Source organism: Ceratotherium simum, chromosome 33 (genome assembly GCF_057802395.1).
Source record: "Ceratotherium simum simum isolate JZ-2026a chromosome 33, ASM5780239v1, whole genome shotgun sequence".
NCBI classification, from domain to species: domain Eukaryota; kingdom Metazoa; phylum Chordata; class Mammalia; order Perissodactyla; family Rhinocerotidae; genus Ceratotherium; species Ceratotherium simum.
In genome coordinates, this window is record NC_141932.1 from 9,476,919 (window position 1) to 9,495,684 (window position 18,766).

The 18,766-nt window shown below is 40.2% G+C and overlaps 1 protein-coding gene across 4 annotated transcripts; it reads left to right on the forward strand.

Annotated features, from left to right (window-relative positions):
- The first annotated feature begins 345 nt into the window (after nt 1–345).
- LOC147912788 (zinc finger protein 350-like) lies at nt 346–14,273 on the forward strand. Of its 4 annotated transcripts, XM_087422053.1 has the most exons (6): nt 346–459; nt 830–956; nt 2,934–3,138; nt 6,071–6,197; nt 6,484–6,579; nt 12,343–14,273. In XM_087422053.1, the coding sequence occupies exons 3-6, from the start codon at nt 3,124–3,126 to the stop codon at nt 13,953–13,955; spliced, it is 1,851 nt and encodes a 616-aa protein (XP_087278179.1). In that variant the 5' UTR covers nt 346–459; nt 830–956; nt 2,934–3,123; the 3' UTR covers nt 13,956–14,273. The 4 variants fall into 4 exon arrangements, with proteins under 4 accessions (XP_087278179.1, XP_087278181.1, XP_087278178.1 ...); XM_087422055.1 differs by lacking the exon at nt 830–956 and having other exon boundaries at nt 2,934–3,148; XM_087422052.1 differs by lacking the exon at nt 830–956.
- The last annotated feature ends 4,493 nt before the right edge of the window (nt 14,274–18,766 follow it).

The following is an 18,766-nucleotide window of genomic DNA, read 5'->3' on the forward strand; positions in this document are numbered from 1 at the left end:
TTGGGCCGTTTCCAACACCTTCTTGTTCGCCAAGGTGGTCGTAGCCCGCGCCATGTTTGCCTTGTGTAGCCTCGAGCCTCTGAAAATCTATGCAGGTCGTGCAGCGTTGTTTGCAACCCTTCCAGCCTCCCGCACAGAGGTTGAAGTGTTGGGTGAGGGAACAGTTCAGTGCCTTTTCACTGTTCGAGCCATCCTGATGAGCGGCACAAAAACAGCCATTCCCCTTCTGTAGGACAAATATTCAAAATGGCCGCCCCCAGGGAGCCGTGGCGCAGAGGGCGCGGACATATTACCCTCGACAGAGGCGCCGGAAGTCCGATTGTCCGTGCCGCGTAGAAAGGGCTCGCTCCCTCTTCGGCCGCCGTAGGCCGGTGCTTGGCTTGGGGACCTGGAATGAAAGAAATCACAAAAGTTCAGCATAGGCGCCAGGAGATCGCAGAGGGATCAAGAGACAGGCAGGTCAGTGTGTGAGTCTCTCCGTGGAATAGGTTAAGGGGAGCGAGGATCTGTGGGTGTCCGTGTAGGGAGGAGCCGCCGAGTCCGTGGGGGAGCTGGTGGTCCGGGACCGTGGTCTGAAGTTAGAATGTCTTTGCTGTCAGGCATGGAGGCTCTGGTGGTCAGGCATTAAAGGTCTATCGAGCAAGGACTGAGAGTCCTGAGGTAAGAGTTTGGGGTCTTTGCGGGTCCCTCTGTCGGTAGGGCTCAGTGATTGAGAACTGGAGGGGAGTTGGTGTTTGTTAATGAAAGCGGTGTCCGAATTTAATGCGGGGCTCGGGGATGGAGAACCCCGGGGTGAGACACACCTGATGAAGGTTACATTCCCCCTCAGTTCTTCAAGCACAGTTCCCTCTCCGTGGACTCTTTGGCGAATCTCCTTAGACCCCTACATCACGCTCACCTTTCATCCCTACTGATTTGAAGTTTAGGGAGATGAAGGATTGAGCAAATCTGAACTGGTAAGCTTTCTGTTAAAGATGAGATTTCTTTCCTTCTTACGTCAAGTTTAGTTGGATAGTTCCTTTCAGGTTCTTTCTGACACCAGTAAAATAACATTTCTAGACCCCCAAGTTTTATTTTCCAAAGATAACTCTTATTCCAGCGTTAGTGTATTTCAATTTTTGTCTTTTATTTCTCTGCTTAATTTTCATATTTCAGATAAACTGTGGAAACATTGGTGTAATTTGCTTTTCTTTTTAGCTAATTTCATATTGTAAACATTCCCATAATGCAGATTTTCTTAAGAACTTTTTAATGGCTACATTAGTACATAAACAGGAGAGAGAACCAGTGACATTGTGACTAGAATCTGATTAAATACATGCATCTATTTGGGTTGCATTGAAATATTTAAAATATTTAGTTATTACTTTTAGGATTATATTAGAATTTGGCATTTCCCAAGGATGTGTTTCCCTGACTCTCATCTCCTTCCTGGATTTTTGCCTGTGTTGCAGTTGTAAATAGGGTCTTTTTTTTCCCCCCTAATCTTTTATCTCATTTTCTTCAACATAGTAAAGCAATTTAAAAATATTAAATGTTTATTTTGTTATGGTCACTTCACTGAACTTTTTTTTTGTGTGTGTGTGAGGAAGATTAGCCCTGAGCTACCATCGGTTGCCAATCCTCCTATTTTTGCTGAGGAAGATTGGCCCTGGGCTAGCATCTGTGCCCATCTTCCTCTATTTTATGTGGGACGCCGCCACAGCATGTCTTCATATGTGGTGCGTAGATCCACACCCAGGATCTGAACCTGCAAACCCCAGGCCACCGAAATGGAGTGTGCGAACTTAACCACTACGCCACTGGGCCAGCCCCACTGAACTTTTGTTATTACTAATAGCTTATTCTAACTCACCATTTTGTATGAAAAATTCCAAACACATATAGCAAAGTTGAATGAGTTTTACAGTGAACATATGCCTACTACCTAGGTTGTACTATTAACATTTTACTCTATTTGCTCTTTGTTATCTATCCATCCCTCCATTCATTAATTCATCTTGTTTCCTTTCTTTTTAAAAATATTTTTGGTGCATTTCAAAGTAAGTTGCAGACATCAGTATACTTTCCCCTAAATATTTCAGCATTCCTATCAACTGGAGTTCTACTAATTGCTTTTTAATTGATTCTTTTATATTTTCTAAATGAAAGATGTGAGTATCTCCAAATAATATTGACCCAGTGACAAGTGTGTGGATTTTGGGATAAAATGAATCTGGTTTTTAAATCTGGATTCTTGCTCTTACTGGATGACTTGGGTGAGTTACTGTGATATTGTGATTTATAATAAGAAATATTTATTTGGTCTTCATCCCCGTTTCTGGCACAGAGCTCCTAAAACCATTGGAATTTCCTAAGTGATGAGAGTGATAATCCTTTATTACATTACTGAGGTGAATTTTGGAAAGCATCTAAGGGTGGGGGCTAGTTGCCAGTGCAGCCAAGCATGGGATTAGAGGGTCAGAGCTTTCAGTCACACCCCCCAACTTCCGGGGAGAGGAGAGGGGCTGGAGGTTGAATCAGTCACCAGTGGCCAATGACTTAGTCAATCATGACCATGTAACGAATCCTCCATAAAAATCCAAGGGGACAGCTCATCAGCCCCTTTTTCGGAGAGGTTCCACGTGCCACTGTGCTGGGCCCGAAACTCCGCAAAAGACACCTTATCACTCTCAACACTTAGGAAATTCCAAGGTTTTGGGAGCAATGAGCCAGGAACTGTGGATTAAGACCAAATATATCTGAGAAATGTATTTTGGTCATCTGAATAACCAAATATATATATTTCTTATAAATCATAATATCACAGGCATGAAATAAAGGCACAGTTAGGAATATTGGCCCTGACTTAAGGTGGGTGCACAGAAGCAGGGCCAGCATCTGGGTCCAAAGGAAATGTATCATCCAAAATGAACTTGCTCTTCACCCCACAGGTCCTGGCTTCCAAGGAGCAAGAGAGATGAAGTAAAGGATGAGGAGGAGGTTCCTGGAGTTGCATATGGTCATTTCGTGCAACATCTTTTGACTTGAGACTGAGATTTCTGAACAGAAATTTAGGGCAGATCCAGAAGAGACTGAAAACAGAACATCCCAGTTACTGGACATCTCCCAAAACAGAAGAAAATGATGAAGGCCCAGGTGACTTTTGGTTTGTTTTATTCTTAACTTGATTCCCTCATGAATTTGTAGAGGCCTAAAAAAATCATTTCAATTAAATGAAAAGTATAAATTGGGAAAAATGGGCTCTAGGGAGAAATAAACTTAAACTGGACCTTTAAAATCAGGACAAAGTGGAATCAGGAATATATTGTTCATACTACATGACCAGTGTTGGAATATAATGTATGACTCTGCAGGACGCTGGTGGTTACATAAATGTCAGCTTGTAGCTCATTATCTCTGACAGCCATCACAACCAGAGGATCTTGGTAAGTTACAGGATATGCACTGACTCTGAGGAGAAAGCAGATCAGTTCCTTGGGAGATGTCACTGTACCATGGCACTTAAGTCTTGGGAGATTTCTTTGATGGTGACGTGGTGGACTGTGTGTGCTTGGTACTCTTCCTCTAAAAGATATACGAGCAGGTTATGTGTGGCTGTTTCTTACATGATTATTCTGAGTCCCTCGTGGGACTAGATTAAGTAGAATTCAGTGGACAGAGTTCTTAGGAGACCACAGCCTGATGACTTACCTACCCAGCCTTGTTGCAATCGGGGTTTATCCTTGAATAAAAACTAGCATTAAAAACTAGAGTGCCCAGGAAAATGGAAGGTTCACAGAGCTTTCAAGGGTCCTCCATGAACAGGTCATTGAACTGGGGTTTGAGTACAGATTTGGCCAGAGGGAGTTATAAGTTCTGTTGTTTGATGATGGCTTGGGTTGTTGAGATCCACAGGGTTTGCTTTAGAACTTCACCTTATCTCAGAAAATACAGAGCCCTTCCCTGTGTTCAAAATCTAGTTATTACCTCCCACCTCTGTATTGCCTTTATTTTAATTACACAAATGACTCATTGCGGCATAATAAAAAATATATATATTTGGTCTTTGTCTCTGGTTCCTGGCACAGACCTCCTAAAACCCTTGGAATTTCCTGAGTGGTAGGACTGTCTTTTCTTATTTATAACAAGTCCTTTCAAATCATATCTGAGTTTATGCTAAGGAGGTGACTCAGGGTGGGCCCCTAGATAGCATCAGGATGGGGGCTAGTCCCCAGAAAGACCAACCATTGATTAGAGGGTTGGAACTTTCAGCTCCATCCTCCGACCTCTGGGTTGGGAGAGGGGCTGGAGATTGAGTTCTCTCCCAAGTAGCCAGTGATGTAACTAATCATGCCTATGTAATGGAACCTCCATAAAAACCCCCACCGCATTCAGAGAGCCTCCAAGGGGGCAAACACATCCACCTGCTGGAAGGGTGGTGCACCCCAACTCCAAAGGGACAGAGGCTCCTGCACTCAGGATCCTTTTGGACCTCGCCCTATGTACCTCTTCATGTAGCTTTTCATTTATATCCTTTATAATAAACTGTAATAGTAAGTATACCATTTTGCTGAGTTCTGTGAGTAAATTATCGAACCTGAGGGCGGAGGTTGTGGAAACCCCCGAATTTGTAGGCAAGTTGGACAGAAGTGCAGGTAACCTGAGCGTCTGGTACTTGCTTCTGGTGTCTAAAGTGAAGGCAGTCTTGTGGGACTGAGCCCTTTGAAACTGTGGAGCCTTATGCTAACCCTGGGTAGTTAGCGTCAAGAATCGGATTGAATTGTAGGACACCCAGTTGGTGTCAGAGAATTGGAAAATTAACATTGGAAAAGACACCACATATTTGGTGAAAAGTCTCAAATTATCTAGTACACATAGTGATCAAACAAAGTTCCCCCTCCATATATTTTTTTCCTAATTCTCTGGCACATCATTAACAAATGCTTGATGCTATATTCTTGCCATTTACTTGTATGGACATCTGTATCTGTATATGTATTTATATGTGCACGTGTGTGTGCATACATAGGCATGAATCTGTGTTCGTAAATGCGTACATCTATTATGACATTTTTACATGAGTGGAATCATACTACATCATTCTCATGTCACTAGCATATAGTTCAGTGATTGACAAGTAGGTGCTGAAATACATATATTGCAAATGATCTCAGGTTAGCAAGGGGATTTAATGGCTGCGTATTACAGAAGTTTGTGATTTGTTGAATGTGCGATGACTGAATATGTTAATATGACTTTGCTTCTTTCACAATGCATTGAAAAAAATAGGAATATAGATGTAGCCTACATGATGAAAATGAGCAGAACAGCTTCCTTCACATTTGAATAGAGAAAAACCTCATCCTTCCTCTTGTGTTTCTCCTTTACTTTTATACCACTACCACACTCACAACACTTCTGACACCAGATGTGGAGGGGTTTCCCCCACCAAGAAATTCTCTGACGCCAGCTGGGTGTCCTAACAGTTTAACTCAATTCTGACACCATCTACCTGGAGATAGCATCACTTCCACTTCAGATGCCAATAGAAAATAGTAGGTCCCTAGGTTATCCACAACTTCTGTCTGACTTGGCTACAAATCAGAGGTTCCCATGACCCCCTCCTCGGGTTCACTTAATTTGCTAGAGTGGCTCACAGAATTCAGGGAAACACTTAAATTTACCAGATTATAAAAGGTTATGATAAAAGATACAGATGAACATCTAGATGAAAGAGATCCATAGGGCAAGGTAGGTGAGAAGGGGCACAGAGCTTCCATGCCCATCTGGGCGAGCTGCTCTCCTAGCATTTCCACTTGTTCAGCAGCCCAGAAGCTCTCTGAACCCCATACTTATCACTTAGGAATATACAAGGGTTTCAGGAGCCGTGTGTCAGGAACCAGGGTCAAAGACCAACTGTTAGAACAAAAGATGCTCCTAATGCTCTTATCACTTAGGAAATTACAAAGGTTTTAGGAGCTCTGTGTCAGAAACCAGAGGCAGAGACCCATATATATATTTTCTATCATCTCACACCATCCATTTCAGTAACAAGAGAAATACATTAAACAGGACCGTGTTATTACAGGAATCGCTGACACTGGAGGATGTGGCTGTGGACTTCACCTGGGAGGAGTGGCAGCTCCTGGCCCCTGCTCAGAAGGACCTGTACTGGGACGTGATGTTGGAGAACTACAGCAACCTGGTGTCAGTGGGTGAGGACAGCTCCCCCGTGTCACTCAGAGGGTCCCCAGTCAATGGCCTTTCCATTCTCAGTTTCTGAAAGCTCTGGAGTGTCTGTGGTGTCTGAAGTGGTAGATTCTTAGTCCCCTCCCGGGCCCCAGATGAGAAGGTGTAATCTCTCCTCATCTTAGAGACAAGCCTTTAATTTGCAAACATGCAAATTGGGCAGTCCCTAAAATGTACCATTCTCATATTGTCACAGATCCCTAGTGCAATCTGATTAGACTAACTACATCTTCTCTCATTTCCCGTGAACAGGGTATCAAGTCAACAAACCAGATGTACTCTCTAAATTGGAACAAGGAGAACCACCATGGACTTCAGAAGATAAAATTCACAGTCAACCCCATCCAGGTAAGTGAGAGGGCACCAGCAGGACGGGGAATGCTGTGGAAATCACTTCCTCATCTTTGAGGGAAGGCATCACAGCGGTGGGGGGTGTCTGAGGATTCAGAGACAACCTCTGTGCATTGCTCTCCCCCCTGCAAGAGCTCTTTTTCTCTATGGGAATTTAGAGGCAAATATGCCCCTTTATTTTGTCTTGGAACTAATCTCTATTTATTTTTTCTTAGATGTCATCTTTTTGTCCCCTGGGATTATTCTTGCTTGGATTTTCAAACCTTCCCAGTCTTCATCACTTGTCAGAGTATGATTTTGTGTTCCTTTCACCTCTCTTGCTATGAAATTCCTCCTTCCATGTCTCTCTTCTAAGAGGAAACTTTGAATTCATCACATCTTCTGACTAATACACCTTCCTGCCTCACTGGGAAGTATTTATTTCTCTTCATAACATCTACCCCACCTTGGATGCTTTATCCCCATGGTAACCTGGTCTCTTGGTGTGCATATATCTGCTTCCTTAATTTGTCTTTTTCTGCACTCTGAGCTTCTTCAAAGATTCTGTTTTCAACCTCTGCTCTGTCTCATAGGCCTTAAAGCCTTATGTTATTCACATATGTGAAGCTCTTGTTCTCTGTGGAGACTCCCACGATGACATCTCTCTTAATACGATCTAATCTATATGCGAATTCCATGCATTTTACCTGTCTCCATGGCAACTCCCTGTGAGTTCACACTTTTTGTGAGGAACTAGAACCCTTTTCTCTCCAAGAAAATCCATTTCCATCATCCTTTTTTAAATTGAGATTCTCTTGTACTTCTCTACATCTTAAATTCTGCCCATCCTGGCATTACCTTGAATCTACTCTACTTTCTGGGCTCCTGTAGTTAAAGTCTCTCCTATTCGTGTTCTTAGTTTAATTAGAAAAGTCCTTTATAAAATTTCTCATTCTCGGTTCCTAGCCTAACTCATGTCCACTTTACTATAATTCCTTCGTATATTTGTTAATTCTAATCTTTCTTTTAGTTCAACTTAGATTTTGTTGCTGGATTCTTCTCCCTAAAGCTTTCCTTTTCTTCCTCATAGTCTGATGATATTAAGTCCCAGTTGACCATATTACTATGACACAGAAATTTCTCTTCAAAGTCCCCACTCTTGGAAAGGAGGAGGCACAAATATAACAAAAATACATATATAGGTATAGAGTTTCGGTTTTGCAAGATGAAAAGTGTGATGTGATGATGGTTACACAACATTATGAATGTATTTAATATTACTGAACTGTACACTCAAACATGATTAAGATGGTAAATTTTGTGCTATGTGTATTTTATCACAATAAGAAAACATGGGAAACAGTGCGTAGACATTATGTCTGGTGGTGAAAAGGGCTGTGGACATCAATCCATCAGCATAGTGGAACAGTGGGTGGTAAGGCTGGGGACGGCCCTTTCAGGAATAGGAGTGCCTCTATAAGAAGGCGCCTTTGAGCAGAGAGATGAGTGACGTGAGTAGGTTTCCTGAGTGAAGAGTAGAGAGAATGGGAAGTTCACAGCAGAGGCAGGAGTGTGTTTGAGGATCATCAAGGAAGCCCATGTGGGTAGAATGGAGTGAGCAAGAAGGAAAATAACTGGAGATGAGGTCAGTGGGGGTTGGGGGTTGGCGATAGGTCTGTTGGTCGTGTAGAGCCTTGTAATCCATTTCAAGGACTCAACTTCATTCCTAATGAATTGAGAAAACTTGAGGAGGTTTAGAATATAGCAGCAACATGAGATAATATATGTTTTAGCAGTATCACTTTGGCTATGGGTAGAAAACGGACTGGAATAAGCAGGTGTTGAAGCAGAAAGCAAATAGGAGATCTGGTTGTTGGTAACTTCAGCTAGGCTTCAGGGGAAAGTATTGGAAGATTCTGTATATATATATTAAGACTGATTGAATTTGCTATTGAAGTAGATATGGGGTATGTTAGTTTCCTAGGGCTGCTGTAATAGATTACCCAAACTGGGTTACTTAAAACAACAGAAATTTATTCTCTCACAGTTTTAGGTGCTGGAATTCAGAAATTAAGGCGTTAGTAGGGCCATGCTCCCTCTCAGAGTTCTAGGAAAGAATCCTTTCTTGCCTTTTCCTCACTTCCGGTGGTTGTCAGAAATCTTTGGTGTTCCTTAGATTGTAGACACATCATTCCAATCTTTGCCTCTGTCATTACATGGCCTTCTCCCTGCATGTCTCTGTGTGTCCATCCCCAAACCTCCCTCTCCTTATAAGGACACCAGTCATTGGATTAGGGACCAACCCTAATCTATTATGACCTCATCTTTACTTGATTACATCTGCAAAGACTCTGTTTCCAAATAAGGTCACATTCACAGCTTCTAGGGGTTAGGGTTTAAACATATCTCTCTGGGGGACACAATTCAGCCCACAACATGGAGTGAGAGAGAAAAAGAAACAGATGGATGATGATGCTAAGAGTTTTTGGCATGTGTAATGAAAAGAGTGGAGTTGCTATTTACTATGATGGAGAAGATATGTGGAGGAGGAGATTTGGGTTGGGAATTCAGGAGTTCAAAATGGAGATTGTAAGTTAGAGGTGTTTGTTAGAATCCAAGGAGCTCTATGCTGTGGTTGGATGTACCCAGAGAGTTCAGGGAGAGGTTAGGTCTAGGCATAGAAACTGGGACCAGAGGAGATCTAGGGAGTGAGTCCAGATAAAGAGAACAAGCACCTTGGACAATTAGAGATTTGACAGATGAGTGTGTAATAAACATGGTTGGGAGAGAGCAGGTGGTGAGCAAGTGTTTCATGAAAGAGCCATCAACATTGTCTAGAGTTGCTGATTCATCAAGTAAGATAAGAACTGAGAAGTAAGTATGTGATTTTTATTTTTTCTTCCTTTTCGGACAGTATATATTTTTCACGTTGAATTCTCTTTTCATGAAGTGGTTTATACTACACAATATATAACAATATCTTCTCTGAATTTCCATTGTACTTTGTGCCCCAATCACACAAGCCACTCCTGAAGATACTGTCTCAGTATAATTTGGTGGTGCCTGAGGCTTTTTTACCACTCTTGAGTCAAGGGCCTGGTTTTCATTCTTCCTTGTGCAAGAATGAAATACATCTTGGTTGTTCACTTATTTCTTCATCAAGTGACTGTTTAGCCAGGCTGGAGAGAGACCATAGTTTTCCATCTAGCAAGCATTTCTTAAATTTTGTTGAAGGGGTTTTTATAATACCCGGACCAAGGCCTCTTCCTCAGCGAGTCTGCTTTGGATAGAATTGGGTTGAGGGCCTGTGTGTGTCTTTATGCAAAGCTCTTTAGGGGTACTGTTGTGATGCTAGTTGATGAACTGCAGCCCTAATACACAGTAGAAGAGAGTGAATTTAGTGGGAAAAAAAAATATCTTTCTGGAGCAAAGATTTTATGAGCAAAAGTTGGACAAATCATCATGTAATATTTACAAATTAAGCTTTTGAATGTGTGAAACGTTTTTGCTATAATGCAAATCTGTACAAAATTAAAGTGAAGGGTAAATATAGGGACTACTTTAGAAATTTAGAAAAAAGTAGCCTAAAGTAGTACAGAGAGAATGGAGAATGACAGTATTGTAAAGTATCTTATGCAAGAGATATAGCTGGGTTTTGAGTTAAGATGATGATGAAGAGACACGATAAGAAGGCGTGAAACTGGAAATGTGCAAGCCCATGTGGGGACAGTCAAAAGACTGCCCTGAAACTGGCCACAAAGAGACCCACCTTAGAAGATATCTGTTGGGGAACTAGGACAGTAGAAACTTAGATAAACTGGGCACCTTGTGGTAATTTTAAACTTCTATTACCAGGCTTACTGTTGCAAATTTTATGTGTTAATAATAAAGCTGGCATGATAAAGGTAAGGTTTTTTATTTTTCCAGCTCTAGGTAGTCTGACCGTTCACCATGGTGGGAGCATTGTAGCAATAATAAGGTATAGCGAGATGTTCCAAGAAAAACAAGAGGTAAAGCTGTCACGAGTCTTGATTCAGGAGGAAGGTGGTCCTTTAGCACTCCTTAATGGATGCCAACGGAGACATAACTGTAGGAAGAAGATGCTGTTAGTGGCAAGAGGAAAGATTAGTGAAATGGGAAAAATTCCAATATGACATCTATAAAAGCACCACATGATGAAGAAGGTGAGGGTTCCCATAGCTGGTGCAGCAGCAGATCTACTTCTAGAGAAGACTGCATGCCCCACTAGAATGTTTTGAAAGTCCATAAGGATCATCATGTCCCTCTCTCTGTGGGAACATGAGAGAATGTGTTACAGCTAGATACAAAGTTAGGGTGTTGACCGTAAAACTGTGTGATTGGGAAAGTTAATTTGATAATCGTCTCCATAATGAAGAAGAATGGCATATTTTAGCAACAGGATGAGCACCCAAAAGTCTGTTAGAATTATCTTGAAAGCAGGTGTGGTGTGTCCAACATTGCAGCTTGCCTCTTTGGGATATTTGTTCTAACACCTGCATCTGCTTATTTCTCTACCTTGTGGTTCATGTTTAGGTCTTTTCAGTGGGCTCTGCAAATCCCAAAGCTGTGTATGTTGAAGTGACTGAAGCCGTGGTCTTATGTCTTCATCATCGTTCAGTCTTTATGTTCTCAGAATGTGACCTCTTCCAATATTCTGACCTTAAATAATACTTACCTACTGATGATTTCCACATTACTATTTCCAATCATGACCTTTCTCAAGTTTTATATAACTGACTGGGATTTCCATGTCTGTACTTGGATAGCTAATAATTATCTCAAGGTTGATATGCTTCAAAATACTCTTGGTTTCCCTCACATTCTGAACTTCAACAATATTCCTCACCTTGTTAAAAGGCACTACCCAGCTTCCCATTGGCTCAAGCCAAATACTGAGGAATACCCTTTGATTCTCTCTTGTTACCTCTCCCCACATCAAATCCATTAGTAAATTTTCTTTATCTTTCCTTCCAAATAAATCCTGATTTCTTCCACTTCTCTTCATTTCCTTTGCCTCTTCAAACCACAGTCACATTTGCAACTTCCTACTTTATTCCTTTTCTTGCTTATTTATTCTGTTTCCCTTTCCATCCCTAGAATATGACTTCAGTGAAAATAAAGAATATTTTTGTGTTTCTCCAGCACCAGTGCCATGCCTGGTGGTAATAGCCATTTAAGAAGGATGTGTTGAATGAATGAATGTGTCCTTCACCACTTTGGATAAGGTGTCCCTCCAACCTCTATGATCTGATGCTAACACTGACTTCTTTGTATTTTACCATCTCCAGGGCCCTGTTTATAATGCAGAGAAATCTACGTTAATTCATTATGAATTTACCCTGTTTTACACTAATAAGTGTCATCTTTTGGTTTGTTTGATATTTTATATTATTGTGTTGTTAACCATTTCCAAGAGATAAGGAGTTCGTGTGTAATGGGTACAGAGTTTTTCAGTTGGGGAAGATGAAAATGTTCTAGAGATGGATGGTGATAATGGTTGCACGACAATGTGAATGTACTTGAGGCCACAGAACTGTTCACTTAAAAATGGTTAAAATGGTAAATTTTATCTCATGTATATTTAACTACAATTAAAAAATGTTTAAAACAAAAGAGATAAAGCACATTTATACTTGGAATTTCTTTTATGTTGATATCATAAGTTTTCCACTAAAGAGCCAGCCCACCTCAAGGTATTTTTGAAGCACTTTTATTCCATATGATGCTCATGGAAGAATTCATTGTTCTCTTCTTTCCTAGAAATTGAGAAAGTTGATGATCATCTGCAGCAGCACTTGCAAAACCAAAAAATGCCGAAGAGGATGGAACAACGTTATGAACAGGATGCATTTGGAAATATAGTTCATCAGAACAAAAGTAGTTTTCCTTCAAGGCCAAATCATGATATGTTTGATTTACATGGAAAAACTTTGAAATCATATTTAGGTTTAATCAACCAGAGTAGAAGCTGTGACATAAAGGAGCCTGCTGAGTTTAATGGAGATGGGAGATCCTTTCTCCATGCTAATCATGAGCAAACTCATACTGAAATTAAATTCCATGAAAGTAGAAAACCCATCAGCACTAAGTTACAGTCCCTTAAATATCAGCAAACACATAAAATAGAGAGAGCCCATGAATGTATTGAATGTGGGAAAGCCTTCCTCAAGAAGTCTCGGCTCACCGAACATAAGAGAATCCATACAGGAAAGAAACCCCATGGATGTAGTGTATGTGGAAAATCTTTCTCCAAGAAGTTCAAGCTCACTGAACATCAGCGAACTCACAAAGGAGAGAAACCCTATGAGTGCAATGAATGTGGGAAAGCCTTCCTCAGGAAATTTCAGCTCACTGAACATCAGAAGACTCATACAGGAAATAAACCCCATGTATGCAGTATATGTGGGAAAGCATTCTCTAGAAGGTTCAAGCTAACTGAACACCAGAGAACTCATACAGGAGAGAAACCTTATGAATGTACTGAATGTGGCAAAGCCTTCTGCAGGAAGGCAGAGCTCATTATACATCAGAGAAATGAAAGAGGAGAAAAACCCCATGGATGCAGTGAATGTGGGAAAGGTTTCTCCAGAAAATCACAGCTCATTCTACATCAGAAAACTCATACAGGAGAGAAACCTTATATATGCAGTGAATGTGGAAAAGGTTTCATTCAGAAGGGTAATCTCCTTATCCATCAACGAACTCACACTGGAGAGAAACCCTATGGATGCACTGAATGTGGTAAGGCCTTCAGCCAGAAGGCCTGTCTCATAGCACATCAGCGATTTCATACAGGAAAGACTCCCTTTGTATGTACTGAATGTGGAAAATCTTGTTCACAAAAATCAGGACTCATCAAACATCAGAGAATTCACACAGGAGAGAAACCCTATGAATGCAGTGACTGTGGGAAAGCCTTCACCACAAAAACAATGCTCATTGTACATCAAAGAACACATACAGGAGAGAAACCCTATGGATGCAACGAGTGTGGGAAAGCTTTCTCCCACATGTCATGCCTTGTTAAACATAAGAGAGTACACACAAGAGAGAAATGTATAGATTCAGTGAAGGTGGAATATCTTTCCAGAAAGGGTCACAGCTTATTAGATACTAGTGAACTCATGCATGGGAAAAACCCTGTTAATACGGTGACTGTGCAAATGCCTTCTGTGATCCCACAGACATCATTAAACATCAGTGGGTTCCTAGCAGATAGGAATGTAGTCATTGTGGGACAGCCAGTTGCCAGATGTGCACCCTCAGGGGATAACAGAAGGTTTGCACAGGAGAGAAACCTTAGGAATGCAGTGAATGTGGTCATGCCTTCAGTGGTCAATTATGTCTTATTTTATGTCACAAAAAACACATAGGAAAAAACCGGTACATTCAACTTGAAAAAGTCTTCAGCAATAATGTCTAGCTGATTATATGGTTATGTATAAACAGAAAGTTTCTGAATGCAGAGGCTAGGAAAGCTATTTTTTTTGGAAATTAGACCCTATCCAGCATCAGTGATCATGATAGATCATCAGTGAGCTCCTGGTGGGTAGAAATATAACGATAGTGGGAAACTCTTTGGCCTCAATATATGTCAGTACATAATAGAATATTAGAAGGCAGTGAGTGGTACATTTTGCCTGATCCATTAGCAGATGCAATCATATGAAATAAAATACTGAACACACTAATTGTGGAATACCTTTAACAAAATATTAAAGTTCTTGTGAAGCAAAGAAGGCCTGTGAAAATAAGGAATGTTTGATAGCTTTATGTACCATTTCCAACTGCATTATACATCACGTAATACACCTGATGTACATTTTTGGACAGGATACCTTGAACCATATTCCTAGTTACTGTGTTAATGACTCCATAATTCAAGGGAGATAGTCTCTGCCCCACATCAGTGGTTATCACATTATATTCACTTCTCCCATTTGTATATTCTTTTTCTTTCTTTCCTTTATTTTTTTTAAATTCAATGCCCACCCAATATCAGATGATGGTTAGCTGTTGCATTTCTTTGGCTCTAAATTTATTTAAATATTATTTCAGACAACTGAAGTCCTTCAAAAAGGAAATGACTATATTAAATTAATAAATGTAACAACATCCTTGGATGAGTTTAACTTTAATTTATAAATAAGACCAGGCATTATACAATGTTACCATGTGACTTTAAAATTTTTGTAGATTTGAAAAAGTAGAGAAATCAGGTTTGTAAAATGAACTTAAGACCCAAGGACAATTAATTATTCAAACCTATAAATTAAATAACAAAATACGTTCCAACACAGCTCTTGGTGATTTTTTTGAAAACATGAAAAGAGAAAGTTATAAGGCAATTTGAACACAAATTAAGATGACTCTTCTTGCTTTCATCCTAGCTCTCCCCCTTCCCTGATGATTCAAATTATTATTCTCAGAATCTTGGGAACATGAAGTTCTAAACTCCTGGATAACTAATCAGCTGCACTCTTCCTTGTGGTAGTGAAACTACCTGGAACTACCTTCCAGGAGGTAGTTCCCTGTCTAAACTCTACCCTTTGCCTCATTGATGGAACCACCCCAACATTCTTCCTGACATTTATTCTCATTTCTTCTCAACTTGGGGACTTGGAGGAAGTATGGGGAGTATAGGAGGAGGAGAAAAGTAGATCTTCATAGGAGAATTAACCCTGGCTTGGTATCTCAGATTCCACAGAGCTGAAGAGACTGAACAGGATCAGGAGTAGGTAAAGGAGCTCTGGAAGATGGGACTCAACCTAGTTCCAGACTGGAATACTACAAGCCTTTGACCAATCTGGCAAATATTTTCAGAATCTGATCTGTATAATCAGATACAATCATATGCAACATATGAACTGTAGTCAGGGGTAAGGTCAGTAAGGGTGGCACAAAACTGATGTAGCATAAAGTTCAGACCAAGTCTACTGCTGGAAAACGGATTTGAGGAAGGGCATGAAGCCAGGTCTCTTAGGGAGAAATTAAGAGTGGAGGCCAGTCAGTAGATGAGGTATCTTAATGACATTGTAAACGGTGATTTTTAAAAATCAATGCACAATGTAAAAACCATTAGAATCATTTGAAGAGAATATCTCAATTTTTTTCTTAAAGATTTTAATATGGAATATATAGAGATCTTGGGTCATGTATAAACATTAGTCACTGTATCAGTCTCAATACAAAGCATATGACAACAAATATCAAATTTCTGAGTTTATGCTCAAGTACAAGGTCTTGAGTGTAAGTAATAGACTAAGTTAGACTGTAAGCTTCATGAGGGTATGGAACTTCTGTTAACCCCTGTATATCAGATATCTAGAAGATTGCCAGGCATGTGTAAAAGCAGGAAAGTGAGAACAATGTTGAGGAGAAAAAACAATCAATCAAAATTGACATCAATGCTAGACTGAACAAACAAGGACATTATAACTATAAACAGTCATAACTGCATTTCATTAGATCAAAAAGGTAGAGGAATGCTTAACATGTTAATAATAACAATGTGTTGTGGGGTTTATAAGGTACGCAATACATTTTACTTCTTCATATCATATAAACCCTTCCACAATATTTTCATTCACTCTCTTGATCAGAGAGTGGAGGGCAATTTGAGGTTTCCACTTGGCGTTCCTCACAATGGTACCTCTTACCTCATTGGCCAAGAGCTCAAGGCTTTTCTCTTTTTAATAAATGCTTTTACTAGCTTTTGTTCTCTTGTTCTTGAGTTTGTATAGTTTCTTTTGCCTTGTCATCAAGTTCACTGATCTTTTCTTTTGTAAATTAGGCTATAATACTGTTCATACTTGTTAAATCTTTTTTCCCCCTGTGTTTCATTTTGGATAGTTTTTATTGCTGTGTCTTCAAGTTCACTGATCTTTTCTTCTGCAATGTCTAATCTGCCATTAATCCCATCCAGTGTATGTTTTATCTCAGAAATTGTAGTTTTTATCTCTAGAAATTTGACAGGCCTTTCTTCTTATCTTTCATATCTCTATTTAACATGGTTTACTTTTAACCTATTTGTGACAATATTTAAAGTGAGTTTCTAGTAGACAGCATATAGCTGGGCCTTCCTTTTTTATCTAGTTGACAATCTGTCTTATTGGGGTGTTTAGATCATTTATATTTATTATGAGAATTAATATAGTTAGGTTTAATGTAATAACATGCAATATGATATTTATCCCAACTGTTCTTTTCTCCTCTTTTCCTTTTTTTCTACCTTCTTTTGGAGTAACTGAGTATGTTTTAGATTATTTATCTCCTTTGTTGGCTTATTGGCTGTAACTTTGTTATTTAAGTGCTTCCTTGAGTACAGCATGCATCATAAACTTAGCAGTGTAAGTTCAATTGTTATTATACCTCTTCATATCTAGAGGTACAGAATCTTATAATAGTATACTTCCATTTTCTGTAGCCAGATCAGCTTCATTGAAGAGATTGACTTTTGGACAGTACTGGTATACATATTTAGGGGATGAGTAAGCTCGTTTTACATGATAAATCCACAATAGTGTTGCTAATTCCATATACTTTTGGGTACTTCACAGAATATGAAGGAATTTCTGGCATTTATTTATTTGTAAGGCAGACTAGCCCTGAGCTAACATCCAATGCCAATCCTCCTCTTTTTGCTGAGGAAGATTGGCCCTGGGCTAACATCCATGCCCGTCTTCCTCGGCACCGCCACAGCTTGGCTTGACAAGCAGTGCCTCGGTGCGTGCCCAGGATCCGAACCTGTGAACCCCAGGCTGCCAAAGTGGAGTGCGTGCATTTAACTGCTATGCCACTAGGCTGGCCCCCCAATTTCTGGCATTTAAACTTTATTGTAGGCCACCTTTGAGTCAGGTTTCAGTCAACCAACCAAGCAAACTGTTGGAAGCACTCTAATTGAGCTCACACATTAGAGCCAGAATCAATTCATGGTAAGCCCATATTATTAAATTTACCTAATCCAAAATGATATTCTTTTCACCATGAGCCTGCAAATGTTTCCCAAGTTTCTATGCAACACATAAACAATATATAAAAAAGATAAATACTTCATGACTACATTAGAATGCAAAGTAGTTTAAAATTTGTCTAATTTTCTAAGCAATGTAATTCACCACTGTATTAGACTGTTCTGGCTGCTATAACAAAATACCACAGAGTGGATGGCTTAAACAATAGAAATTTATTTTCTCACAATTCTAGAGACTAGAAGTCCAAGATTAAGGTTCTAGCAGATTCAGTTTGGTATTCTTCCTAACTTGCAGGCAGTCACCTTCTCACTATGTCTTCACATGGCCTTTCCTCAGTTTGTCTGCACTCAGAAAAAGAGAGTTCTCTGGTGTCTCTTCTTATAAGGACACTAAACTTATTGGATCAGAGCCCCACCCTTATGACCTCATTTTGATACCGACTCATGACCAAGTTGACATAAGGGAAGCCATACTGTAGAAAAGAAAAACCCTATTGTAACTTTGAATGACATCTGACAAACTAACCCAGCTGGATATGCACCCTCCAGGAGATCTAACTGCTCTGTAGATTTTATGACCCCTGCTTGTGCATATACCTTCCAGCTGCGATAAGATGATAACTTTGTTCTTTTGAGTTCCTCAGGACTGTGATTACCCCTGAACAGAGAGTCTATGCTGATAGCCATCATCAATGAAAACTGAAAGATCTGGTGTGGCACTCCCAGTTTGTAACACCAGAGGGTCCACATTCCTAAACCCCTCCCCTATAACCCACCAGCCTATATAACTGCTGTAAGATTTTGTGCCCCCTTAACATGGTTCTTTGAGACATTAGTTGGCCATCTTCTCCCTTGCTAGCAAGCTGCAATAAACTGCCCTTTCTTTTCCAACACCTTGCCTCTTGACGATGGGCTTTTGTCTCGTGTTGAGCAGATCATGCCCTTTGTGCGGTAACAATTTAACCTTACTTACTTCCTTAGGGGCCCCATCTCCAAATATAACCAGGCTGGTGTTAGGGCTTCAACATGTGAATACGAGGGGACCTAAACACTCAGTTTATAACATTCCAACACTTGCCCCCCTCAAACTCATGTCCTTCTTGCATGCAAAATACATGCATTCAACCCCAACAGACCCAAAAGTCTTAACTCATTTCAGCACTAACTCTTAAAGTCTACAGTTCCAAGTCTCAACTAAACATCATCTATATC

Coding starts and splice junctions, on each gene's coding strand:
- LOC147912788 (XM_087422053.1), top strand. Junction 6,198..6,483: donor CAGCAACCTGGTGTCAGTGG/GTGAGGACAGCT, acceptor TCCCGTGAACAG/GGTATCAAGTCAACAAACCA. Junction 6,580..12,342: donor TCACAGTCAACCCCATCCAG/GTAAGTGAGAGG, acceptor CTTCTTTCCTAG/AAATTGAGAAAGTTGATGAT.